The following is a 22,169-nucleotide window of genomic DNA, read 5'->3' on the forward strand; positions in this document are numbered from 1 at the left end:
TTTGATCGAAAAGAATGTCATATCTATTATCTATTTTGAAAAATGATCTTTTGGTTCGTATTAATACCTTTACAAATGTGAAATTCAAACGTAGTCGTGTTTATGTAAGCTATCGATATACGACATACGTCTGTTTCACGTGCTATCGCCCAGCACGATCGTGTTCGCGTCGTATGTGAACGATCGTTTAATCTGATATCATGGCAGGCATCGCTCGTAATCGTTCGTCAATGATTTCAACGTGGTAAACCTTATCAGTTATCATTAAAGTCGGTATTACGATAGAATACGCTTCGATGAGCTCTTCTACGTCTTCTTAGATTCATATCTAAATATTTAATTATCGTATGATTATAATAATGGTCATAAATTTAATAAATATGCTTAATGTATATATTTCTCAATTAATTTTGACTCGATTGACTCGAACCATTTTAATAATCATCAATGATTACGATTATGCCATATATATATATATGAATTATTTAATTAATTATTGATAATTATAATAATGACATAACATAATACGTAGACATACATATATATGTATATATATATTTTTGCTCAATAATTTAGGTTTGGATAATTTTAATAATCATAAATAATTATGATAATAGTATAAATCTAATACTTATATAAATACTTTTTTAAAGATTACTTTAGATTGATATATTAACCCTTTTAATAATCATCGATGATCATACACAAATACACATTCAACATTATAAATAAATTCAAATTTGAACTATTTTAAGTGAAATTGTTTTTAAAAATCGAGATAAATGTAAACTATCGAATTTAATTGCATCGAAGTTCGGTAATCGCTTTCATTTTTCTTTCTTTTCTTTTACTTCTTTTTTTTTTGGATTTTCCTATCACGAACAGCTAATAAAATCTTCGTCGTCGATGAAATGTCATTGATGTCTTGGATTGGCATTAATCAGGGCGAAGAGAACGACGAAGTGATATATTTTCCAACGACCTTTTGCTTTATCGAACGATACGTCAAATCTTCTAGCGAACGATGATAAACGGAAGGCGAACGACGAGTCGACTACAAATGAAGCTCATCAACGTAGCTTTCTCGCTCGTAAAGACCGAGTAAAACGTTTATCAAAGATATCGTCATTAGCGGTGCTCGTTAAATCGTTCCCAGGATTTCTCCTTTCTATTCTTTGACGAGATTCGTTCGCAATCGCGTTCGAACATGTCCGTCTTTAGTATCATTTATTTAGTATTATTAGTGACGCGTGTTTTTCTGAAAATATTGATAAATCATATAATTAATAAATCAAATTACCAATTAAATTTGTAATCCGTTGTAATAAAACAATAATCATTACGATCAAGATGATTTATTGAAATTGATTTATATACAAGTTCGTTTTAAAAAAATATATATGTATATATCTCTTTTGAATTTTTACAAATTTTATGTAATATATATTTTATAGATATACTCATATAAATAATATTCATAGTAATATATAATTTATTAAGTAAGTATATATACATATATATCAAATTAATTTTTAAGATAAAAGAATTTATATACATACATACATACATACATACATTCATACATACATACATATATATATACATACACACACACACACACACACACACACACACATATATATATATATAATTTATAAATCAGAATAAAAATAATTTCTTTCTTCTTTTTTTTTTAACTAAAACCGTATTAAAAATTTCTTCTCCCTCTTTCTTTTTCTTTCTCTTTCTCTTATCATAGTTCTAAGGATATAACAATAAGAAAAACAGAAAGGTCATAACGAAGGGAATGACTGGTAAAGAGAAAAGGACAGAAGAGAGAGAGAGAGAGAGAGAGAGAGAGATGGTGGTAGAACGAAAAGAACATACCTTCTACGTGTCACCGCAGCCAATAACACGCGGGTAATCACGATTTAATGGCTCAATAACGTCTGCCATTGCGTCCTGACGCAGAGCTCGAAAGAATTTATCGGTCCCGCCAGTCAATAAATTCACCTTTTGAGTTGTATACGGGCCTGAACGGTCCCCACGTTTTCTTCTCTCTCTCAAACTCTTTTTCAAATTATGCTTTCACGTATGTACATACGTACATATATACATACGTATGTATGTATGTATGTATGTATGTATGTTTGTATGTATAAACACCTGTGTTTGTGATTTGTATACGTGCACGTTGCGTACGAGAGAAAGAATATAAAATAAGGATTTGCATAGAAATTTGTTATGAAAATAAAAACAAAAACAAAAAAAGAAAAGAAAACAACTGTATCGTGATAAATGATCGAGGTTCTTATTTATTCGATATAACAATACTATGGTTAACTCGATCTTCTTTTTTTAATTTTTTACTTTTAAACTCCTTCATCAAGAGTTAAACAGAAAGAAAGATGAGAGAGGCAATACAGACGCGACCGAAATCGATTGAAATCAAATCCTAACTTATAATAAATTAATTGTAATCAAACACGAGCTCGTTTAATTGTCATTTTAAATTTAGTTTGGGTCGATTTACTCAATGCTTTTAAATGCAGCTGAGCTAAGTTGTATTTGTTTTTCTTTCTTTTTTTTTTTTTTTATTCTTCCTGCGTTTACGTGTTGAAACATGAAGACATATGAACACGTATCACGTGTATGTATAATATAATTCTGCATATCCGTAGATAATCCTAATGGTCACAATATTTTCAGGAATATTTCCAAAATAGAAAGCAATTGTTCGAAATGTCGATATCTATAAAATATTTAAAAATCATCAATATCGAACCTACTTTTATATAATTACCAAGTTTCTTCCTAACTCTTACAAAAAAAAAATATATATATATATATATATAAAAAGAATATAAAAAAAGAAGAAAAAAATAATTAAATTTATAACTTTTTATATATACAGATTTTACACACGCACAGACACATATATATATCGAGATAAATAAACGAATAGGTAGAAAAATATTTACAGTGGAATAATAAAATTAACTATTACATTATCCAAAGTCTGATAACACTAGAGTTCGTGTACTTTGAAATCGCGAGGTAGGCAAATGGGGTCACTGGCTTAATCAGTGAAATAAAGTTCATTAGCGGAAGACATAATTTTTGTAGAGATAGAACAACAGTCTCTCTCTCTCTCTCTCTCTCTCTCTCTCTCTCTCTCTCCTCTCCTTTTGGAGTGCTTGAGATATATGAAAAAAATGAGCTTCCAAGGAGTTTAATAGCAAATTTCTGGGAGTATGCGTGCCGACAATAGTTAACGGGGTACAATTGCAGTTTAAATATGCATGCCGGATGCCACTGTCGGCTCTGTCTGTTCCATATTCAACGATTAAGTGTGATGTACGAGTTTTGAGTGTCGCGGCATATCAAATAGCTGTGATCATAGCTGGGGTTTGAGGTATCTCCTACCTCCCCTCCATCATCACAACCACCATTATTACCACTACCACCATGACCACCACTCAGACACTTCTTTCTCATCCCTACCATCAGTGAATCAGCCCCAACATAACCGGATGCTGCTTCGCGATAAATTTCGTGCAATTAATTAACAGGCCAAATACGTCTATGACGTAACACGTTATATCACCAATCGAATCGTTCTGAGAATAATAAATCGATCTTATCTTCGATTACATTGAAATTAATTGTTAAAGAAATTTAACAAATATTCGTTCAAATAGTTGTGCATTATTATAAATTATGAAGCAGAAGGTATACGTAAAGTTATTTTTCTTTTCTTTTTTTTCTTTTTTTTTTTACGTCTGTTTAGTCTTTCCGTTTCCTGCTTTTTCTTCTTTTTGCTTAATTGAATTTATTATACTCGTTTATTTGTCTAAGACTTCTTAAACGAAGTATCATTTTAAAATCTTGTTAACTCATACTTCGTTAACTTCTCTTTATCTCTATTTATCTCTCTAAAATTAACATTTGATCGCATAATTATTATACTTATTTAGCTTTTTAACAATGTACGACTTTATAATTCCCACGTATTTTTCTATTCCTTCTTAGATTACCGTAAAACATTTCTAAGGGTCTGTTTTGCGTCCGTAAGCACATTGAATCACTGTAATCATCTCAACGTAGTTGCATTACGTTCGTGGATGCGTCCGGATGCGAACATTCCACGTGGTAGATAATAACGAAAGTAGTGCCTTTACACGGTCGTGCCAGTAACCACTTTCGTATCGAGAAAAAGGTTGGCTAGACTTACGGAGATAATTATACCGCATAATTGCAACCATAAGAATCGTTCGAAAGGGGTCTAACTCCTCCTTCCTTTCAAGACGTCATCGTTTTCTTCTTAAAACTACTCGTAATCTGTTAGCGTCTGTGTCTCATCCCGGTTTGCTAACAAGCTATCTACGTTGGATTTAACCACTTTAAATGCTTGTTAAATTAAACCGAACAAAAAGAAAAAAAGTATAATATAAAGAAAGAAAAAAAAAAAGAGAGAAAATGACGAAGAACGAGAAAAATTCAAAAGGGTCAGAGTCACGTAAGTAAGTATCTAAATAATTATACTTTTTTTTCTTTTTCGTTTCTTTCTTTTTTTTTTCGAATAACATCACGATGCAAGTATATAAAATTGCGAACAAATATTTTGCATTTAGCTTGTTGCACTACCACTGAATATCGTTTATATATCAATACGTATTGAGTATCAATTTATTAATACGTGCGTCTTTGTTTGTGAGGTACGTGTCTCGTGAGAGAGTTCGTGAATTCTCTTTAATTTCGCAAGGCCCTTTGGCGATGATTTCAAGTGATAAATTTCTCTCGGAGACTGTCTTTAAGTGCGGACCTCACGAATTACGTTCAACGCAATTACAGTGCATTGTAAGGGTAATGGACGGCAGTTGGTAATTAGGAACTTACGTATGTATGTACGTGTATACGGTTCGACTCTGTTATTCGTTTTATCAGAGACCCCAACTGGCACTGAATGTTATTTGTTAATCGATTTAAATCAATTGATTTCCGTTTCTTATTTATTTATTTATTTATTTTTCTTCTCTCTCTCTCTCTTTTTTTTTTGATTTATTAGAACGTTTTGGAATAATGGGAATGATTTTATCGACATTTTTATTTATAAGCTTGAACATTTTGAAATTGAACATTTTAAACATTTAATCAATATTTGTAATAATATATCGATATGTAATATAAAATATACGCAAATATTAATTATTTATATTCGACCAGAAATATTGAATATACAATGACCATTCATAATAACAAAATACTTGTCATTAATTAATAAAAGTATTGATCAAATATTGGTAGAAATGTTGTATATCTCTTAATCTTTATAAATCTTATTATCTTTGAATTTTTACGTAGATACGATCTAAAAAATATATATATATATGTTTTATATAGTTTACATAGTTTTGGATATAGTTTAAAACATTTCGTTGAGGAAATTTATCAACGTGCATTTTAGATCGATATTTTTTAATATGATTATAATTTATCGTTGTAAGAGAGACGAACGAAATTTTTTCGTGCGTCGAAGAAAAATAGAAAATTGAAGGATGCGTAAGTAGGAAGGAATGAAACGAGAAGGGGCAGTCTCGAAGAACAGCAATGTTACAAAGTGCCACTGAGGAAAGATTTATTATCTCGAATCATCGCCGCAGGCTTGGAAACAGAATTAAGGCGGTTTCGCGCGAACCAGCTCGCATCCTCCTTCTTGGATCATTCCTGCCACTGTACGGGAAGACTCTAGAGAGAGAAAGAGAAAGAGAGAGATTATCGTGTATTCTCGAAAGAGGATTTTCTGTTTGCGTGTTACCACGACGTAACTCAAAGAAATGCAAAAGTAATAGCGGTAACTCTTAAATTCGTTCGTTCAGGATCATTCGATAGGAAGGTGCCACCCTCTTCATGCTTATTAATAATTTTATTATTGCGGTAGCGTGTGTCTCGTGCCTAAGTTAAATAAAACATTGTAATGAACGAATGAAAATCCTCCGATCTTATGGTGTATTTAACGATAAATATTAATACCGATAGGGAATATTAAGAAGACAAGTAAGCTGTTTAATGCACGTATTAAAGAGAGTAATTAATGTTTATTTGATAATGAAAAATGGAAAAAGAAAAAAACAGAAAAAAGATAAAGAAAAAGAAAAAGAACAGATCCCACCAATATTCTGTTATCGATTAATTTATGTGTTTTCTAAATGAACGTTGTTGGTCAGTATGAGTTAATCCAGGTAAAGGGTAGTGTGTGGTTTCTGGATAAGTCAGTTTGTGCCAGACTAGAATACGAGGTAAGAGAAACGATGTAATTAGTGGTTCGTACATTCGGTCGACGCAATTTGTGCACCGCCTGTTGTAAGTCCCTTCGATCAGGATCGTCGGCGAAATGGTAAAGGAGAGAAGGACTACAGGACCAGGCCAATGGAACTATCTTCGAAACCACGAATTCTACTACTACTTGGGTGGTAACTCAATCCACCGAGTCTCTCTCCTCTTTCTTATCTTGGATTGACCCTTGTGGTAGATGAGAATTCGTTTTATGTAATGGCAGCTTGAATAGTCTCTGTGGCTCGATGATAGATGTTGAAGACAGTTGTTTATTTATTTTTTCTTTCTTTCTTCTTTTTTCAACTTCTTTTTCTTTCTTTTTTTTTTGCTTCTTCTTTACAAATAATTATTTTTCAAGAAAAAGAACAAGACAGACAATTGTTAAGTCGTTACGACGAGAAATATAATATCGTTGTAATTTATATTATATATTATAGTAATATTATTATATACTAGATTTTATAGATCAAAGGAGGTTAAGTGTTCATAGCTAATATTTGCTTACGTTTTCAGTATTTTCATGAATATTTAATTTTTTTTTTAATTTTTTCGACAAAATAAAAAATGTTTAAAAGGTAGACTTGTTTTAAGCTATCCTTTGAAATATTTATTTTTTTTATCGTAACACAGTGTTTATACTTACAATATAAGAGTATTTATATATATACACATTCTTTTTTCTTTTTTTAACAAATAATTATTTTTCCAAAAAAAAGAGTTAGCAATTGTTATTTGTTGCAGGTAAGTCAATGAAGTGACTTGTTATTCCTTGAAAATTGGTATGTCGCAAGAATCACTAACTGCAACATTTTCTGTGATGAAGGTAATCCAATTTATTTAAAAAAAAAAAAGATACTTACACTTACTTTAGATATTATTCATCTATTGCAAGTCTGCACTTATCACTTAGAAAGAGTTATAATCAGTCGGTGAATGCATCGGCCTATTAGCTCAGTTGGTTAGAGCGTCGTGCTAATAACGCGAAGGTCGCGGGTTCGATCCCCCCATGGGCCAAGCTTTTTTTTTCCTTTACTTAGCACTATATTTCTTATTTTTTTATTTTTTTTATAGCAACCTGAAAATAGACATTAAATTAATTTTAAACAAAAATAAAACAAAATTTTCATTTTTTATTAACAAAACTAGCAGTGCACATCTACAGTTCTAAGAAAATTGTACACAAGTTGGCCCATTAGCTCAGTTGGTTAGAGCGTCGTGCTAATAACGCGAAGGTCGCGGGTTCGATCCCCCCATGGGCCAGTATTTTTTTTCTTTAGTATACTCTGAAATAAACATTTCTTTTTGTTTCTTCTTTTTTCCTTTCAACACGACAAATTTAAAATATATATTTAATTCTTGTTTTTAAATAAAAATTATAAATAAAATTATATCAATGTGAAGATCACGATATTAGTGTTAGGTAAAACATTTTTTTTTTTTAAAAGGATTAAATTACAAATTCCGATGACGTCTTGTGTGTTGCTTTGTTACACGAAATTTTAATGATCACGTTTTTTCATATATATTTAGCTTTATGATAACAGAATGACCAAGAAACAATAAACGGGTTGGCTAACGATATAGAATTGTAGACATCACTTGATCTCGCTTTACAGTTGTTATAATTTTTATTGGCTTTTTGTAAGATATATTAAACGGAAATCATTCTTTTTTTTTTTTATCAACGTTGACAGTCAAGTATACTGAACCCCGTAAAATAAATTTAAATATTTTATAATTTTATCAATAAAATATTAGACCCTTTCAAATATGATGTTTGGTGAGATACGATGCCACGTCGGCCTATTAGCTCAGTTGGTTAGAGCGTCGTGCTAATAACGCGAAGGTCGCGGGTTCGATCCCCCCATGGGCCAATGCTTTTTTTCCTTTTTTTACAGTTTACATAAAATACAAAATTTATGAAACTTATATATTAATGGAAACTTGTAATCTTTCTAAATTTTCCATCCAAATATTTATATTATAGTTACTACAAACGTTATAATTTTTATTTTTTGGTTGATTTATTTCCAGAGAATTATATAATCAACATTGTTTGAAATATAAATACAATTATTCATGAATAGATAGCTTACATTAGAATATTTTGTAAAATATAATAAAATAATAACAAAATAAGTAAAAAATATATTTTCCGGTACCGGGAATCGAACCCGAGCCTCCTGGGTGAAAGCCAGGTATCCTAGCCACTAGACCATACCGGAGATGTTAGTCGTGTTCTGATATTTTTGTAAATCCCCCATGTGAATACTTGCATCTTCATTTAATCTTATAATTTTTATTTCTTGCTGGATTTATTTCAGATTGTATAAAGAATTAAATAATTAATATCGCTTCAAAAATAAAAATAATTATCTTTCACGTATTTAGATCGTTTAAAATCAATGAACATATAAAATGAAGTGAAATAATCTTAGGAAGGAAAAAGAAGAACAGTGAAAAAAAATGTTTTCCGGTACCGGGAATTGAACCCGAGCCTCCTGGGTGAAAGCCAGGTATCCTAGCCACTAGACCATACCGGATATGTTGATGCGTACTCAAAATTTTGGTATATTCCCGACTTACAAACATTTATTATTACCCTTTTTAAAACATGATTTTTTATTATTCGCTGCTTTTATTTCATATTGCGTATAACGAATTATGAAGTTAGTGGTATTTAGAATAGAAATATTATCATATTTTTATTAAGTAGATCGTTTGAATATCGGAACATATCTAGGAACGTTATAAAATAAAATAAAATTATAAAAAAAAAGAAATAAATGAAAAAAAATCATATTCCGGTACCGGGAATCGAACCCGAGCCTCCTGGGTGAAAGCCAGGTATCCTAGCCACTAGACCATACCGGATTGATGAAGGAGAATTGATGTGCAGTTGTATAAATGCAGTTTCTGTAGTATGTCTTACATTTATGCATTTATATAACAAACACTATCATTATTTATTAATAACTGTTTCTTTCATTCGTAAGTAACAGATGATTAGTATTTTTGAATGCGTCTTAAAAATATAGAAATTGATGAGATTGATTAATACTTTATTTTAATAACTATATTTTATTATATTAGATATAAACTTTTTATCGATACTTGCTCTGCGATGTTTTTTACTTAAGGTTGGGAAGACGAAAGGGGAGACTATCCTGGAGCGTATAAAAATAAGTTTCCGAATTTTTTTCCGGAGATAATTTTTTCATGATGTAAAAACGTAACTTTTAGCTTTATGTATCAATTTTTTTTCTTTTTTTCTTTTACGTCGATATATTATAAAAATGGCGAAGTTGTTCGTTCGTTTACGTAACTCACATTCTGGAACATCGATTGTTGGTCGCCAGTATTGCAAAAGATTGAAGTATCTTAACTGAATATTTCTAGTTGATTTATCGATAGTAATATAATATTTAAAATATTAATTTACTTAATTTTATAAGATATTCAATTATTATAGAAATGGCAACGATTTAAAATGGAAAAATATTTTTACTAAAAAAAAAAAAAAAATAAATAAAATGAAAAGAGGGATAAATCAGTCTTAAATGTTTGTAAAAGAAAATTAAATAATCGAGACATCGAAAAAAATCTCCATATTGTAGAATATTATACGTATATTATACGTAGAATATTTTCTCCAAAAAATTTCAACGAAATTTAGTAATGGAGATTATGTGTCTGAAAAGTCGGAGGAATATAGTTTCGGGAAAAGTATAATAGAAGTTTTAATAATATATTCAGTCTGTGTAATCCGTATCTCTATATATTTTTATAACTTTGCTAAATGTCAGAATTTTCAAACGATGTTCTATACACTTTGAAGCGTTGAGGAAATTATGTTCATATGCATACATACATATACATATACAAGTGTGTGTGTATGTGTAATAAATTCGGTCTTTTCGAATAGTACGACAATCCATCCTCTAAAAATGTTTTATAATATTAAAATCACGGTTAAACAACAATCGAATTTGATTTTGACGCGTTGCAATATTGACATTGTTGAAAATAATTAATTATAACTCGAATAAATTCTCATACTTACTAAAAACATTTTTTATTGGTGTAACTCTAACATAATAATTTTTGAATCGTTCCTTTTCTTTTTTAATTAATATTCCTATAATTAATAAAGTGTTGGTTTATAAAATCGTATATCTCACGCGTGACCTCAACGGTCCTGTGGCGCAACGGATAACGCGTCTGACTACGGATCAGAAGATTCCAGGTTCGAATCCTGGCAGGATCGTAAATTATTATTAATTATATATTTTTATTATTTTAATGTCTGATTACATGTAAAACCAGTTTTCATATGTGTTTCATTCATCGCTACGCGTTAAGGTTGTTCACCAACTTTCGCTTGTAGCGTATTCGACTTTAGAAAATATGAACAAAATATGAATTACAAGTGCAACTCTGTGCACCGTTATACGGCTACTACTGTATCAGTTTAATAAGCTTGTTTAATTTAACAATAAAGAGTTAGTTGTGTTATATGTGATATCAATTTTTCTATCAAATAAAAATTATACAAATTGTTTAAATAATTAGAAAGTTATAGAAATAATAAATGAATGAATTTTTACCGTACGGAAAGATTGATTAAAAAGTATAATTTATTTATTATCAAGATCTCAAATTTTCATTCAATTCGAATATTAAATTGAATTATTTTATGCGTTACAAGCCGTGTAATTTTTAAACGCTTGTAATATCGTTGAAATATTATTTAATTATATAGTTTGTCTATTTTGTGTTGAAATATTACTAAAATGCTTGACTGACATGAAACAAAGAAGATTGAAAGAATGAAAAGATTAGATTAGAAGTTACATTAACTCTTTTTCTTTTTTTTTCTACAACATTGAAAAGATCTATTTCCTATATTATAAAAGCTTTTTCCTTCTTACGTATCACACACACACACACACACACACACACACACACACACACACACACACACACACACACACACACACACACACACACACACACACACACATTCTTACAATCTTCTTAACGCGACCTCAATAATACTTCTTTCACTCATAATTTTTCTTCTCTGATCTCCAGTCAAGAGAAAGGAAAGCGACTTGTTTTTTTGTACCATAGGAGTACCACAGATCGATCTTTTTACAAGTTTGTATGTGCTGGCATTACTCGACTTTGTCTAACACGCTCACCCCTTCGTTTTCTTGCTTCTTTAAAAATTAAAGAAAAATATAGTCGCCCTGGGAAACCTTTGGAAAATGTAGAAAGAGTAGTATTTTCGACGGAATAGGATCGTCTCGCTTTTCCCGAGCTTATCACGAGTTGACTGTAAATGCATGATAGAAAAAGAAAAAGAATAAGAAAAAAGAAAAAAGGTAAAGGGAAACTGAAAAAAGGAAAAACGAAAAAGAAAATGTTTAAAGACCAGCTCCCACCATTAAGGAAATGTATAAGCTAACGGAGAAGCTGAGTCTCTCGAAATTACCAGAGAGAGATGCTTCATGTATTATTAACGAGATATCTCGCTCTTTTTTCTTTTTTCTTTTTTTTTTTCCTATGCGGAAACTTAATTATTCGCACGGTCTATTTAAGAAGAAAATGGCGTTTCTTAAAACGGAAGTTGAACCAACGCGATTTTGCACTATACCAGAAAATAATTATAATAAGGAAGACAGACAGACAGACAGAGAAAGGGAGAGAGAGAGAGAGAAAGAGAAAGATAAAGAAAGATATTTCCGCAAAATGTGTTCCTTTTTAGAAAATTAATCAGTAGAAATAAGCGTCGTTTAGTTATTTTTCATTCATTTCGCTCGTTCGTTCGTTCATTTATTTTTGTATTTATTTATGTTTCTTTCTTTTTTTTTTTTAAAGAATTTTCCTTTTAAAACAAAATAACGGGTGCTTTATAAATAATACGTTTTACTCCGCGTGTATATAAATTTGATCGGTTTTGTTTGTAAAAATCACCTTTCCTCGTCGAAATTGAAAATTTTTGTTGGGATGGAACGAAAACAAAAAGGAAAAGAAAAAAAAAGGAAAGGAAAGAAAAAAGAAATTAAGCAAGCACTCTAAAAAAGGGATTCCATTACGTTCTCTTTCCCTTTTGCTTCTTTGATGTATGTATATATGTATGTATATATGTATGTACGGGTAAATATGCCGTTATCGTGGCTCTTCTATTTTTTTTCTCATCCTTCGGCTTGTCTTCTTCGTCTCTTTTACCTTGGCCTAACCTTCTCCAGTTTCGGGATGATAAAACTCGCTTCTCCTCCTACGCGAAAGGTCCCCGAGACCGTTTCATTACCGTACCAAGTATACTATACATATGTACGCAGGTATACGTATATAACAATCTATATATGTGTATGCATTTGCATACATACATCTACATATATAAGGGGTGTATCAGAACGAGTGGGAAATATTTTAGTTATGGCTGCTACGCGTCTGAACAATAAAAGAGAATAAAAAAAGAAAGAGAAGTTTTAAACTACTAACATATGATTTTGTTTTATTGAGTTATAGAGTTGTATTTGATTTTCGGAAAAAATACTTTGTTCGCTAGTATAGCTAAGTAATTATGTAAGTAAGTAAGTAAGTACTTAACTTAGTTTCATGGGAGATGTTTCATACGACCTTCTCAAATCTGAATACGTTTGCAGATGTCTTATCAATGACTGTTTTATTATTATCTTCGATCAAATATCCAGATGTTGCTCGAATTTCTTCGAAACTTTGTTCGATTTTGTTACGTTTCAAGAATTTCTGTCATTATTATTGTTCTGTTTGATCTACGTGATTCTAACGAAAGAATTATTGCGATAGAAAGTTTGGATTAACTCGAAAACGAAATCAAACAGGATATATGTTTATCAAATCTCTCTTTTTTTTTTTTTTATTGTTTTTATGCACTAAAACCATCTATAGAAAGAAAAGAAAGAAATAAAATGAAAGAAAATGAAGTATATACATTAACATGAAAAATTTCTTTTAAAAGTTTACCTGGGTCACCCAGTACATACATAGGTGTGTCTTTATACGAGAAAAGGGTGGACCTATTTAAGGATATGTGCTTGCTCTCAGGAGAATGCGTTTGAGAGAACATGTGGATGATCCTGGACGGAATGGTGTTTCTAAAGGTGCCGAAAACAAGAAACACTATAAGTCGCGAGACGAGAAGGGAAAAAGGATCTACTTTTAGCGTTGGCGTTACTCTCGTTCTCGTATATTTTGGCTTAATTCCAAGAAACTGTCTGGTAAAACAGTGTCTTTGATCCTATTTATCTTGTTAATGGAAAAGGGATTTAAGTAGGATCGTCGAAATATTTTATTTCCTGTTGGATCGATCCAAAATTCGATTCGAGTAAAAACGAAAAGAAAATGAAAAAAAGAAAGAAAAATACAAACAAGAAACGAAATCAAATAACTTTTTTAAAAATATGTTTTCGTCGTCGTCATAGTTGTTTTTTTTTTGTTTTTGTTTTTCTTCTCTTTTTCGTGATTTTGTTTTCTTTTTTTATTCGAGGTCACGAGCACAGCATGTTGCTAACGAGAAAGAGAGAGAGAGAAAGAGATATAGGGAACTAATTCGCTGTAAAAGTCTCTCTCTCTCTCTCTCTCTCTCTCTCTCTCTCAAGAGAGAAAGAGAGAGAGAGAGAGAGAGAGAGTTAAAAAAAGAAAGAAGAAATGATAACGAAGCTCGGCAACATGAAAAAGACCGAAGAACGTTCTCGTGGGACGAGGTAAACGTTGCCGCGTGCTTTGTCGGCGTTACGAGATCTAAATTACGTGAGTTTACTTCCGGCAATGGTTTTCCCATTTAAACTCTTTTCCTCCTGTGTTCTCCACCTAACTTCCCTTATCGATATCGTACTTTCGACCAGTTTAACGCTAGATATTTCTAACTTGATATCGAGTGAATTAATTATTCGAAGGGTAATATACGTTATTAATATCATTAATTGTTATATTATTAAATATTTATTAATATTAATATATTATAATGTCTCATTAATATTATTAATTGTTTTATAATATAATATAATGTAATATAACGTAATTTTGTAATTGAAGTTTTGAATGCGAAATGATGTTGGACGCGAAATCACGATGCAAAACGTTAAAAATATCCTTAATTGTTTTTTCTTTGTTTTATTCGTTTATACTCATCGATTTATCGATTTGCGCTCATATTTATTTATTCTTTGTTTTTATTTTTGTTTTCTTTCTTTCTTTTCTTCTTCTTCTTTTTCTTTTTTTTTTATCCGAAGCTCTTAAAATAGTTTGCGCAAACGTTGTTATCGCGTTTTCTTTCAGGACAACGAGAGTCGTCTCGATAATGAGATTTAGTAGTTTCAAGTGTCGCCTAAGTAGCTACGAGTGCGAAAGTCTCAGAAAAGGAAACGCGATTCAAAGGTTGTAAATTGGAGGTAAAGTACTTTTCATGCTGGCTACGATATCGGAAGATGGTGAGGAGAGCAGAGGAGAGGAGAGAAGAGGAGAGGAGAGGAGAGGAGAGGAGAGAAGGGTATACGGACGAACGGATCCTTTTTACCGGTAGACGAGGAAAGGACTCGTCGAGGAAAAATAGTTGGGAGAGAAGTTCGATCGTGAAACCGAAGAGGAATATCTTCGTTTCGCTTTTTCTTCAACTGTGGAACTTTTTCTTTTGGTAAGGAAGAGAGAGAGAGAGAGAAAGAGAGAGCCTCTTACAAATCGGAGCTACTTTCAAACGTTTCAAAGGGAAACATTAAAACTGGAAATATCTTTCGAACTATCTTCTTCTTTATTTTTTTCTTTTTTTTCTTTCTTTTTTTTTAATGTTATTTTATTTTATTTTACTCTACTTCATTTTTTCTATCATTTATTCCTATTTCTTTTTCTTTTTTTCTTTCTTTCTTTCTTTCTTCAAACCATCTTCTGGAGCATTAAAAAAGGGGAAAATAATTTTTAAACGTAGAATTTTCCTTTCCGAGTTTATTTTTCCTTCTTCCTTCTTCCTTCCTCTCTTTCCTTCTCTCCTTTTTACAAATTCCTCAAATATCGGAGCTCGTTTCTTTTCAACTAACGCACTTCTTTTTTTTATCCATTAAAAAGTAACGAATAGTTTATGCATCGGGTGAAAACAGAAACAGAGCAGAAACGAAACAAAAAAAAAAGAGAAAAGAAAAGGAGAGATAGAAAAGGAAAGCAAAAAAAAGGGAAAAAAAATATCGAAAGAGAATGAAGAAAGGGAAGAGAAAAAAGAAGAAGACAAAAAGAAAAATAAACAAGAAAGGAAGAAAGAGTTAACGAGAGCGAGATCGAACGACAACAAAGGAGATGACGAGGAGAAAGAGTTTCCCCTAAGGGAAAAATTTGGAGTCTGTGATTTAGGGTTAAATTTTTCCCGTAAAACGAGAACGTAACGTCGTAACTTCGTGGTACTTGGTGGTACTCTCGCATCACTATGCATAGCCACGGGTGTGTCCGCGATTTTATATACTTCGTAAACATTGCTCTAGGCTTCTCTCTCTCTCTCTCTCTCTTTTTCTCTCGTTTTCGTCGTCGTACTCGTTCACGTCGCTCTACCATCCGAAAATCACCGACGGTATCTCGTCGTTGGACAGGTTCTCTCGTTGGACGGTCAGTTCCCTCGATAATACATGATATCGTGCATAAATTTTCTTCCCAGAAAATCTAGGGAAACGGGAGTGTCATTAAAACGAAAATTTTCAGACGTGTAACGTCTGAGTTAAGTAATAAATACCTATACCAACCCCTGTATATTTATTATTAAATTTATTTTTACGAAATGATTCTGACATTGATATATATATATTTTTTATATATTTATAATAAATCAAATATAATCGTATAGTCGGTCATATTAATTTGATAATCGAACTAGCTATCAGTCAATTTCAATCAATCTTCGTATCTATGTGATACATAGGTATCTTGCTATCCAAATACTGAATTCAAATGGAAACGAGGATCGATGGACGAAAAGATATATATACACACACACATACACACATATACACACACATACACATATTCATATATATATATATATAAAGAGAGAGAGAGAGAGAGAGAGAGTAAGAAAGAGAGATAGAAGATATTTTCCGGAAATTGGCATCGCAGGTGTCGATACGATCATCTTCTCTCCACTTCTATCTCTATCTCTCCATCTCTCTCTCTCTCTCTCTCTCTCTCTCTCACACTTTCTCTTTCCCTATCAACCCCCCTCCTGGTTTCTAACTGGAAATTCGAATTTTCGAGTCGGCTCGGTCATTAAGAGATTTATCGTAGTAACAGAGAACTAGAAGAAGAAGTAGAAGAGGAAGGCAAAGAGACGTTGATTAAATCTCTCCACGTTCGAGACCATGGCGGTCTAGAATCCCTGACAAAATTGAAGAAGAGAATTTTCTTTCTCTCTCTCCCTCTCTCTCACACACTCACAAACTCCCACACACACACATACACACACATAGACGTACGCATACATACACACGCATTCGGTAGGTTGGTAATCGCGGTAGAGACGGCTCGTAGTGAGAGCTAAAAAAGAAAAGAGAAAAGGGGGAGGGAAAACTTTATCGATTTCGTCGAATCCTCTTTCGACCTTACGAAAAAGAAAGAGAGAAAGAGAAAGACAGAGAGATATATATATATATAGCAAAAAAAAAAAGAAGAAAAAGAAGAAGAAGAAGAAGAAGTAATAGTAGAGGTAAGCGTTTGGTAGTTCAGACGAAAGGAGCGTAAGATAAAGGCTCGGCTACTTTCGAAATACGAGAATCGTTATCGAGTATCCAGATAACTTCCTTCTCAAATTGAATTAAATCCTCTTTCAACCTCGAACGTTTCCTCTGATGCCTCTCGCGTGGCTCTACCTACTGCTTTCAGCCACCTCTTCTCTTGGACCCAACAAATTTCAACTATTCTCTCCCATTTTCTAATTCCCATTCTCTTTCGATCGAACGAATTAACTAGCATCTCATTTCGATTCGAAATTTTACACCAAATCGTTCGAATCCTTTTCTTTCGTCGAACTAATTTTTTATTTACCTTTGTACCGTCTTTAACTGTTTTTTCTTTTTTCACTTTTGTAATATCTCTAAAAGAAAAGTAAAAGAGTGAGAAAGAGCGCACGTGTGTCGAATTATTCCCTTCCGTTTTATTTTTATTTTCGTTTCATTTTATTTTATTTTATTATTTATTTTTTTATTCTTATGCATTCCTTTGGGAAAAATAAGAAACGAAATTCTAGATATTCACTCGAGATGAACTCTATTTTCGTTGCTAACGAAAATGTCGTTTACCGCATCAACTTTAGCTTAAAATCTCGGGTCAGGTGATAAAAACGAAGTAGGTTTTCCCAGATTCTCCGGCTTCATGCCCTGAGGCTTTGGGACAACCATAGTAATTTGCAATTTTTATACATTCTATGCACAGGTAGAGAGAGAAAGAGAGAGAGAGAGAGAGAGAGAGAGAGAAAGCCTCGACTAGCGTTGTTTACTATGTATGTCTATAGTATACGTCGATAATGTTGACTGCTAAAGTTAATCCATTTTATATTTTCTTATCAAAATATTACAATATTACAAACTAAATAATTCTCTCATATCGATATATAATGTCGTGTATATATATATATACACACACATTGTATACATATATAGTAGGTATAGTCAAAAGCTAAAAAAATTTAATCAAAGCTAAAGATAATTAATTTGATAATCAATATACAATATAATTATAATACAAATATATATCAATAATGTTATAAGAGGAACGTTTTAAAAAAGATTTAATCTGTTAAATGATGTGTATCTATTTCGTTTAAGAAAAATTAAAAAACGACGAATATAATCGTCAAGCACGAGTTAAGAGGTTAAAAAAGATTTTCAAAATGCACGATCATCGAGAAAAAATCTTCAAAAATTCATAAAAACGAAAAAGAGCGAAGATTTAAAATCGTTCCAAAGATATCATTTTATCTATTTATTCCCCGAAACGTTTCACTATTTCTTATCACTCTTATTAACTTCGTCATATAATATTTTTTCTTTTCATTTCTTTTTTTTTCTTTTTCTCAAAGATTAGAGATTAGCAAAGAAACATATCACAATCGTTTAAAGAGCAACGAAATGTTTTTTTTTCCTGCTTTCTTTACTGTTTCCTTTCTTTTCTTCCTCTTCTTCTTTCACAACGAGTAAGGCAACGATAAACGTCTTTAAATGTCGTGACCTCATGGTATAATCGAGAAAAAGAAAATGGTATCGCAGTTTCAGGCACTTTTGTTTTCTCGAAACATTGCCGCGCCGTACCGTTCCCTTTGGAATTAGTACTAACGGCTTTCACGTGCCGCTCGAAATGAGAGAAAATATCTATCGTGAATGGCTACCCTTGTTACTAGCACGAATCACGCGAGCTAACTCGAAACGATCTCTACGTGGATACGTAGGATCATCATTGATCGATCTTACTCGAATTACCGGCTATTAAATTGTCTTTTTCGTTCCTCGTAATCTTACTTGTTAAATAGTCCGACAAATTCTTTTTACATATTTCTTTTCTCTCTTCTTTTCTTAATTACTATTATTTTTCTTTCGCTTTTTATTATCATTATTTTTTTTTTTAATAATAAAAAACAATTCAAATGCATATATCGATCGGCGAAACATTTTAATACGTTTCAACGAAAGAAATTGAAATCCTTCGAATAGATTTAAATCCTCGATAATTTATCACGTATTTATCACAATGCAGGTGGTACCAAATCGATAAGGATTATCTTCTCTAGGATGGACGTGAGGTTATGATAAAAGACAAAAAGAGAAGAAAAATGCAAGCAAGAAACAACGACGACGACGATAAAGACAGGAAACAAAACATTACGAAACAAAAATCGAGGAACAAAAAAAAACAAAAAACAAAACCATCATCGCTATTACCACCAACGAAAAAAGAAAAAAAAATATACATATATATATACATCAAAAGATAAGGAAAAGGAGAGAAAATATCTGCATACAGTAGATGGAGAATCTTTCCTTTAGCCTCATCTTCGAATCTCCTTTCTCGCGAGGACCATTCCTCTCGAGGCAAGTTACGTACCTTAAGGCGCTTTCTCACAATGTTTTACGAGCGGTCGTATGTCATCTCGCTACCGTCCTGCTTTCAACTCAAAACGGAAACCGCGATGTAGAGACTTCTCTATCTATCTCTCTTTCCCTCTCTCTCTCTTTTTTCGTTTTCTCTTTCTCTCGTATTTCGTAAAGGCATCCTTACCTTACCCTTAACCAAAGAGCAATATGTCAAGGAAAGTAAAGTGTCCCGTGTGGAAATTCAAGTCGATAGTGTGTACATTATCGGTTAACGTTTAGATCCCATTCTTCCCTTTTCCTCTTACTCTCCTCCCTTCTCTCTCTCTCTCTCTCTCTCTTTCTCTTAACTATCTTCTCGTAGCAAACGATACACTTCATTTTGAATCGGCTGGGATAAGAGAAAGAGACAACGATGGTGAGGGATCGTCGCTGGGACAGAGTGATGCTGTAGTGGGGATAGATTTTAGGAAGAAGATGATGAAGAAGAGGAAGAAGAGGAAGAGGACGAAGAGGACGAGGTAGAGACTTTTCCAAGATGGCGAGAAATCAAGGAACGATGTAAAACACAGCTGTTACTAACGATGCCTCTAATGACACAACCCGGTCTGCGGTGTCTCAGAAATACATAGTTAGTACCTAGACATATCGCAATTTGACATTGGCATTATCAACAATATGATAGTATCCAGAAGTGAAAGATCAGAGTCTCAAGTGATCAAAATGACCAAAATGATATTTTCAAAAGTTACGATAAGATCGACTCCTATTCTTCTTCCTCTTTTTCTCCTTCTTCTTAAATGCTCAAGATCGTTGCATAATACATAGATTAATTTTCTTTCTTCCTGCTAATATCTACGATTAATTATCATACATTTTTTTCTTAAGTCGAAAAATCGATTTTTGATCGAATAGATCCTTTAATATATTTTTTTGACCTTTTTAGATTTTTTTCTTTCTTCCTTTCTTTCTTTTTTTCTTTCTTTCTTGGCGATAAGGAGGGGAGGTTTTTCGTAGTAAATAATTCGATAGAATTTATAGGAGAATTAGTATATTGGCGGACATTATAGTCATCTCAAATGTTCTTTGGATTCCTACGAAGGTAGGTATCTATGAATGCGATTGGAAAGTCGATTACCCAAAGATTACTGCAATTGCAAGAACAAGTTTCTCTCTCTCTCTCTCTCTCTCTCTCTCTCTCTCTCTCTCTCGCTCATACTACACTTCCGAGTGCATTGATATTCAACTAGGTGCACGCTACGGTAATTTCTCGTGACCTGAGTGTTCGATCGATTTTCTATCTTTGTCCATTCCTCTTCGAGAAGGAACATTCCGTTCTCGAAAATAGCTATTCTTTCCGCACATCTTTTGCTCCTTCAAAGTACTTCTTTCTTTTTTCTTTTATCTTAAATCTTTTAATCTTTGTTAGAAAATCTTTCGAAGTTTTACAGATTGGAAAGAGATTGTTACTTTTTGATCATCCTGTACATACGATAACAAATTATGCTTCTCTCTCTCTCTCTTTCTTTCTTTCTTTCTCTTTATTCTTGCGGTCTTTGCTTCCAAGTATCGATACGATCTGTATGGAAAAGAAGAAGAAGAAGAAGAAGAAGCAAAAGATGCGTCGGCTGTTCAAAAGAAGAAGAATCTCAATCCTACTGCGAACGAAACGTTTCAACAGAAAATACTTCCATACCTGTCCTATCTATTTCCTTTTATTTATTATAATAATTATTTCAATCTTTTCTTCTCGCACAGAGAAGGACAAGAAAAATATTAATACAGTTTTCGACGATATTAAAAAAATTAATACAACTTCGTGTTAATCGTAAATAAAAAAAGAAATAGAAAATAAAAAATGTTTAATGGCTATCGTTATTTTTCAATGATCATTTACTGATAACAATAATGATAATAATAAAGATGTTCAAGGAAGGAAAAAAAAAAGAAAGGAAATAAGTCTGAGAACGTCCCGATCTTTAGTTCGTGCTCGTTAAAAGTACATTAGCGTTGGCTATATTTTCATGGAATTTCAACGGGGTATACCGTAGATCCTATTTACACAAAATGTATTGCTAAATAAAATATCAGGCATTCGATTTACGAAGGACAGTAGAACTCATGATCGATCTTCCCTGATTATAATCAATCTCTCGTAATGAATCTCTTTCTCTCTCTCTCTCTCTCTCTCCCTCTCTCTCTTTTTCACGCGCGTGCGCTCATCCTCGTCCGCAAAAATTCGGACTTTAACGCGATCGATAAAGTTTAACCTGTAATGATAAACTATTAAAGATTTCTTCCCGAAGTTCCATCTATAGAGATTGATTGAACTAATTCAATCGTTATGAATAAATTAGATCATACACACAGTTTTCGCTTCGCGGGGTTTAATTTAAAAGGATTTTTATCAGGAAGGATATTTCAAACTCGAACTTAAAAACATAGATATATCCAATACGAAATGAAATGGAACGTTTGGAATTAATGTTGAAAAAATAAAAAAAGATAAAAAAAAAAAGAAATAAAAAGAAATCTGGCGAGGAAAAATTTTTGACTGAATTTATTTTGAAGAATAATCGCGTATATATGTGTATATGTATGTGTGTATATATATAAAGAAGAAGAAAAAAAAAAACACATAAAAAATACAATAACAACAAAAAAATGAACAATAACGTGAATTATTCGTATCGATGAAAATTGTTCTATGGTTCATGTTGGTACATAACG

General features: G+C 32.1%; 1 protein-coding gene and 7 non-coding genes across 11 annotated transcripts in view; 5 read left to right on the plus strand and 3 right to left on the minus strand.

Annotated features, from left to right (window-relative positions):
* Positions 1-22,169, plus strand: part of LOC127063248 (mannosyl-oligosaccharide alpha-1,2-mannosidase IA-like) — a 205,951-nt gene that overhangs the window by 104,614 nt on the left and 79,168 nt on the right. Inside the window, exon 4 of one of the 4 annotated variants that reach the window (XM_050992744.1) lies at positions 7,078-7,168. The exons of the other annotated variants lie outside the window; for them this stretch is intronic. Within the exon in view, the coding sequence (XP_050848701.1) occupies positions 7,078-7,089 (12 nt within the window). The 3' untranslated portion in view covers positions 7,090-7,168. Of the gene's footprint in view, positions 1-7,077; positions 7,169-22,169 lie in introns of those variants that run through there. 4 annotated transcript variants of the gene reach the window in all.
* Positions 7,277-7,350, plus strand: Trnai-aau (transfer RNA isoleucine (anticodon AAU)). The gene has a single exon. It is a non-coding gene; the product is annotated as a tRNA-Ile (tRNA).
* Trnai-aau (transfer RNA isoleucine (anticodon AAU)) lies at positions 7,523-7,596 on the plus strand. Its single transcript has one exon. It is a non-coding gene; the product is annotated as a tRNA-Ile (tRNA).
* Trnai-aau (transfer RNA isoleucine (anticodon AAU)) lies at positions 8,137-8,210 on the plus strand. Its single transcript has one exon. It is a non-coding gene; the product is annotated as a tRNA-Ile (tRNA).
* On the minus strand, positions 8,490-8,561 carry Trnae-uuc (transfer RNA glutamic acid (anticodon UUC)). The gene has a single exon. It is a non-coding gene; the product is annotated as a tRNA-Glu (tRNA).
* On the minus strand, positions 8,808-8,879 carry Trnae-uuc (transfer RNA glutamic acid (anticodon UUC)). Its single transcript has one exon. It is a non-coding gene; the product is annotated as a tRNA-Glu (tRNA).
* Positions 9,139-9,210, minus strand: Trnae-uuc (transfer RNA glutamic acid (anticodon UUC)). Its single transcript has one exon. It is a non-coding gene; the product is annotated as a tRNA-Glu (tRNA).
* On the plus strand, positions 10,531-10,603 carry Trnar-acg (transfer RNA arginine (anticodon ACG)). The gene has a single exon. It is a non-coding gene; the product is annotated as a tRNA-Arg (tRNA).

This window comes from Vespula vulgaris, chromosome 4 (genome assembly GCF_905475345.1).
Source record: "Vespula vulgaris chromosome 4, iyVesVulg1.1, whole genome shotgun sequence".
NCBI classification, from domain to species: Eukaryota; Metazoa; Arthropoda; class Insecta; order Hymenoptera; family Vespidae; genus Vespula; species Vespula vulgaris.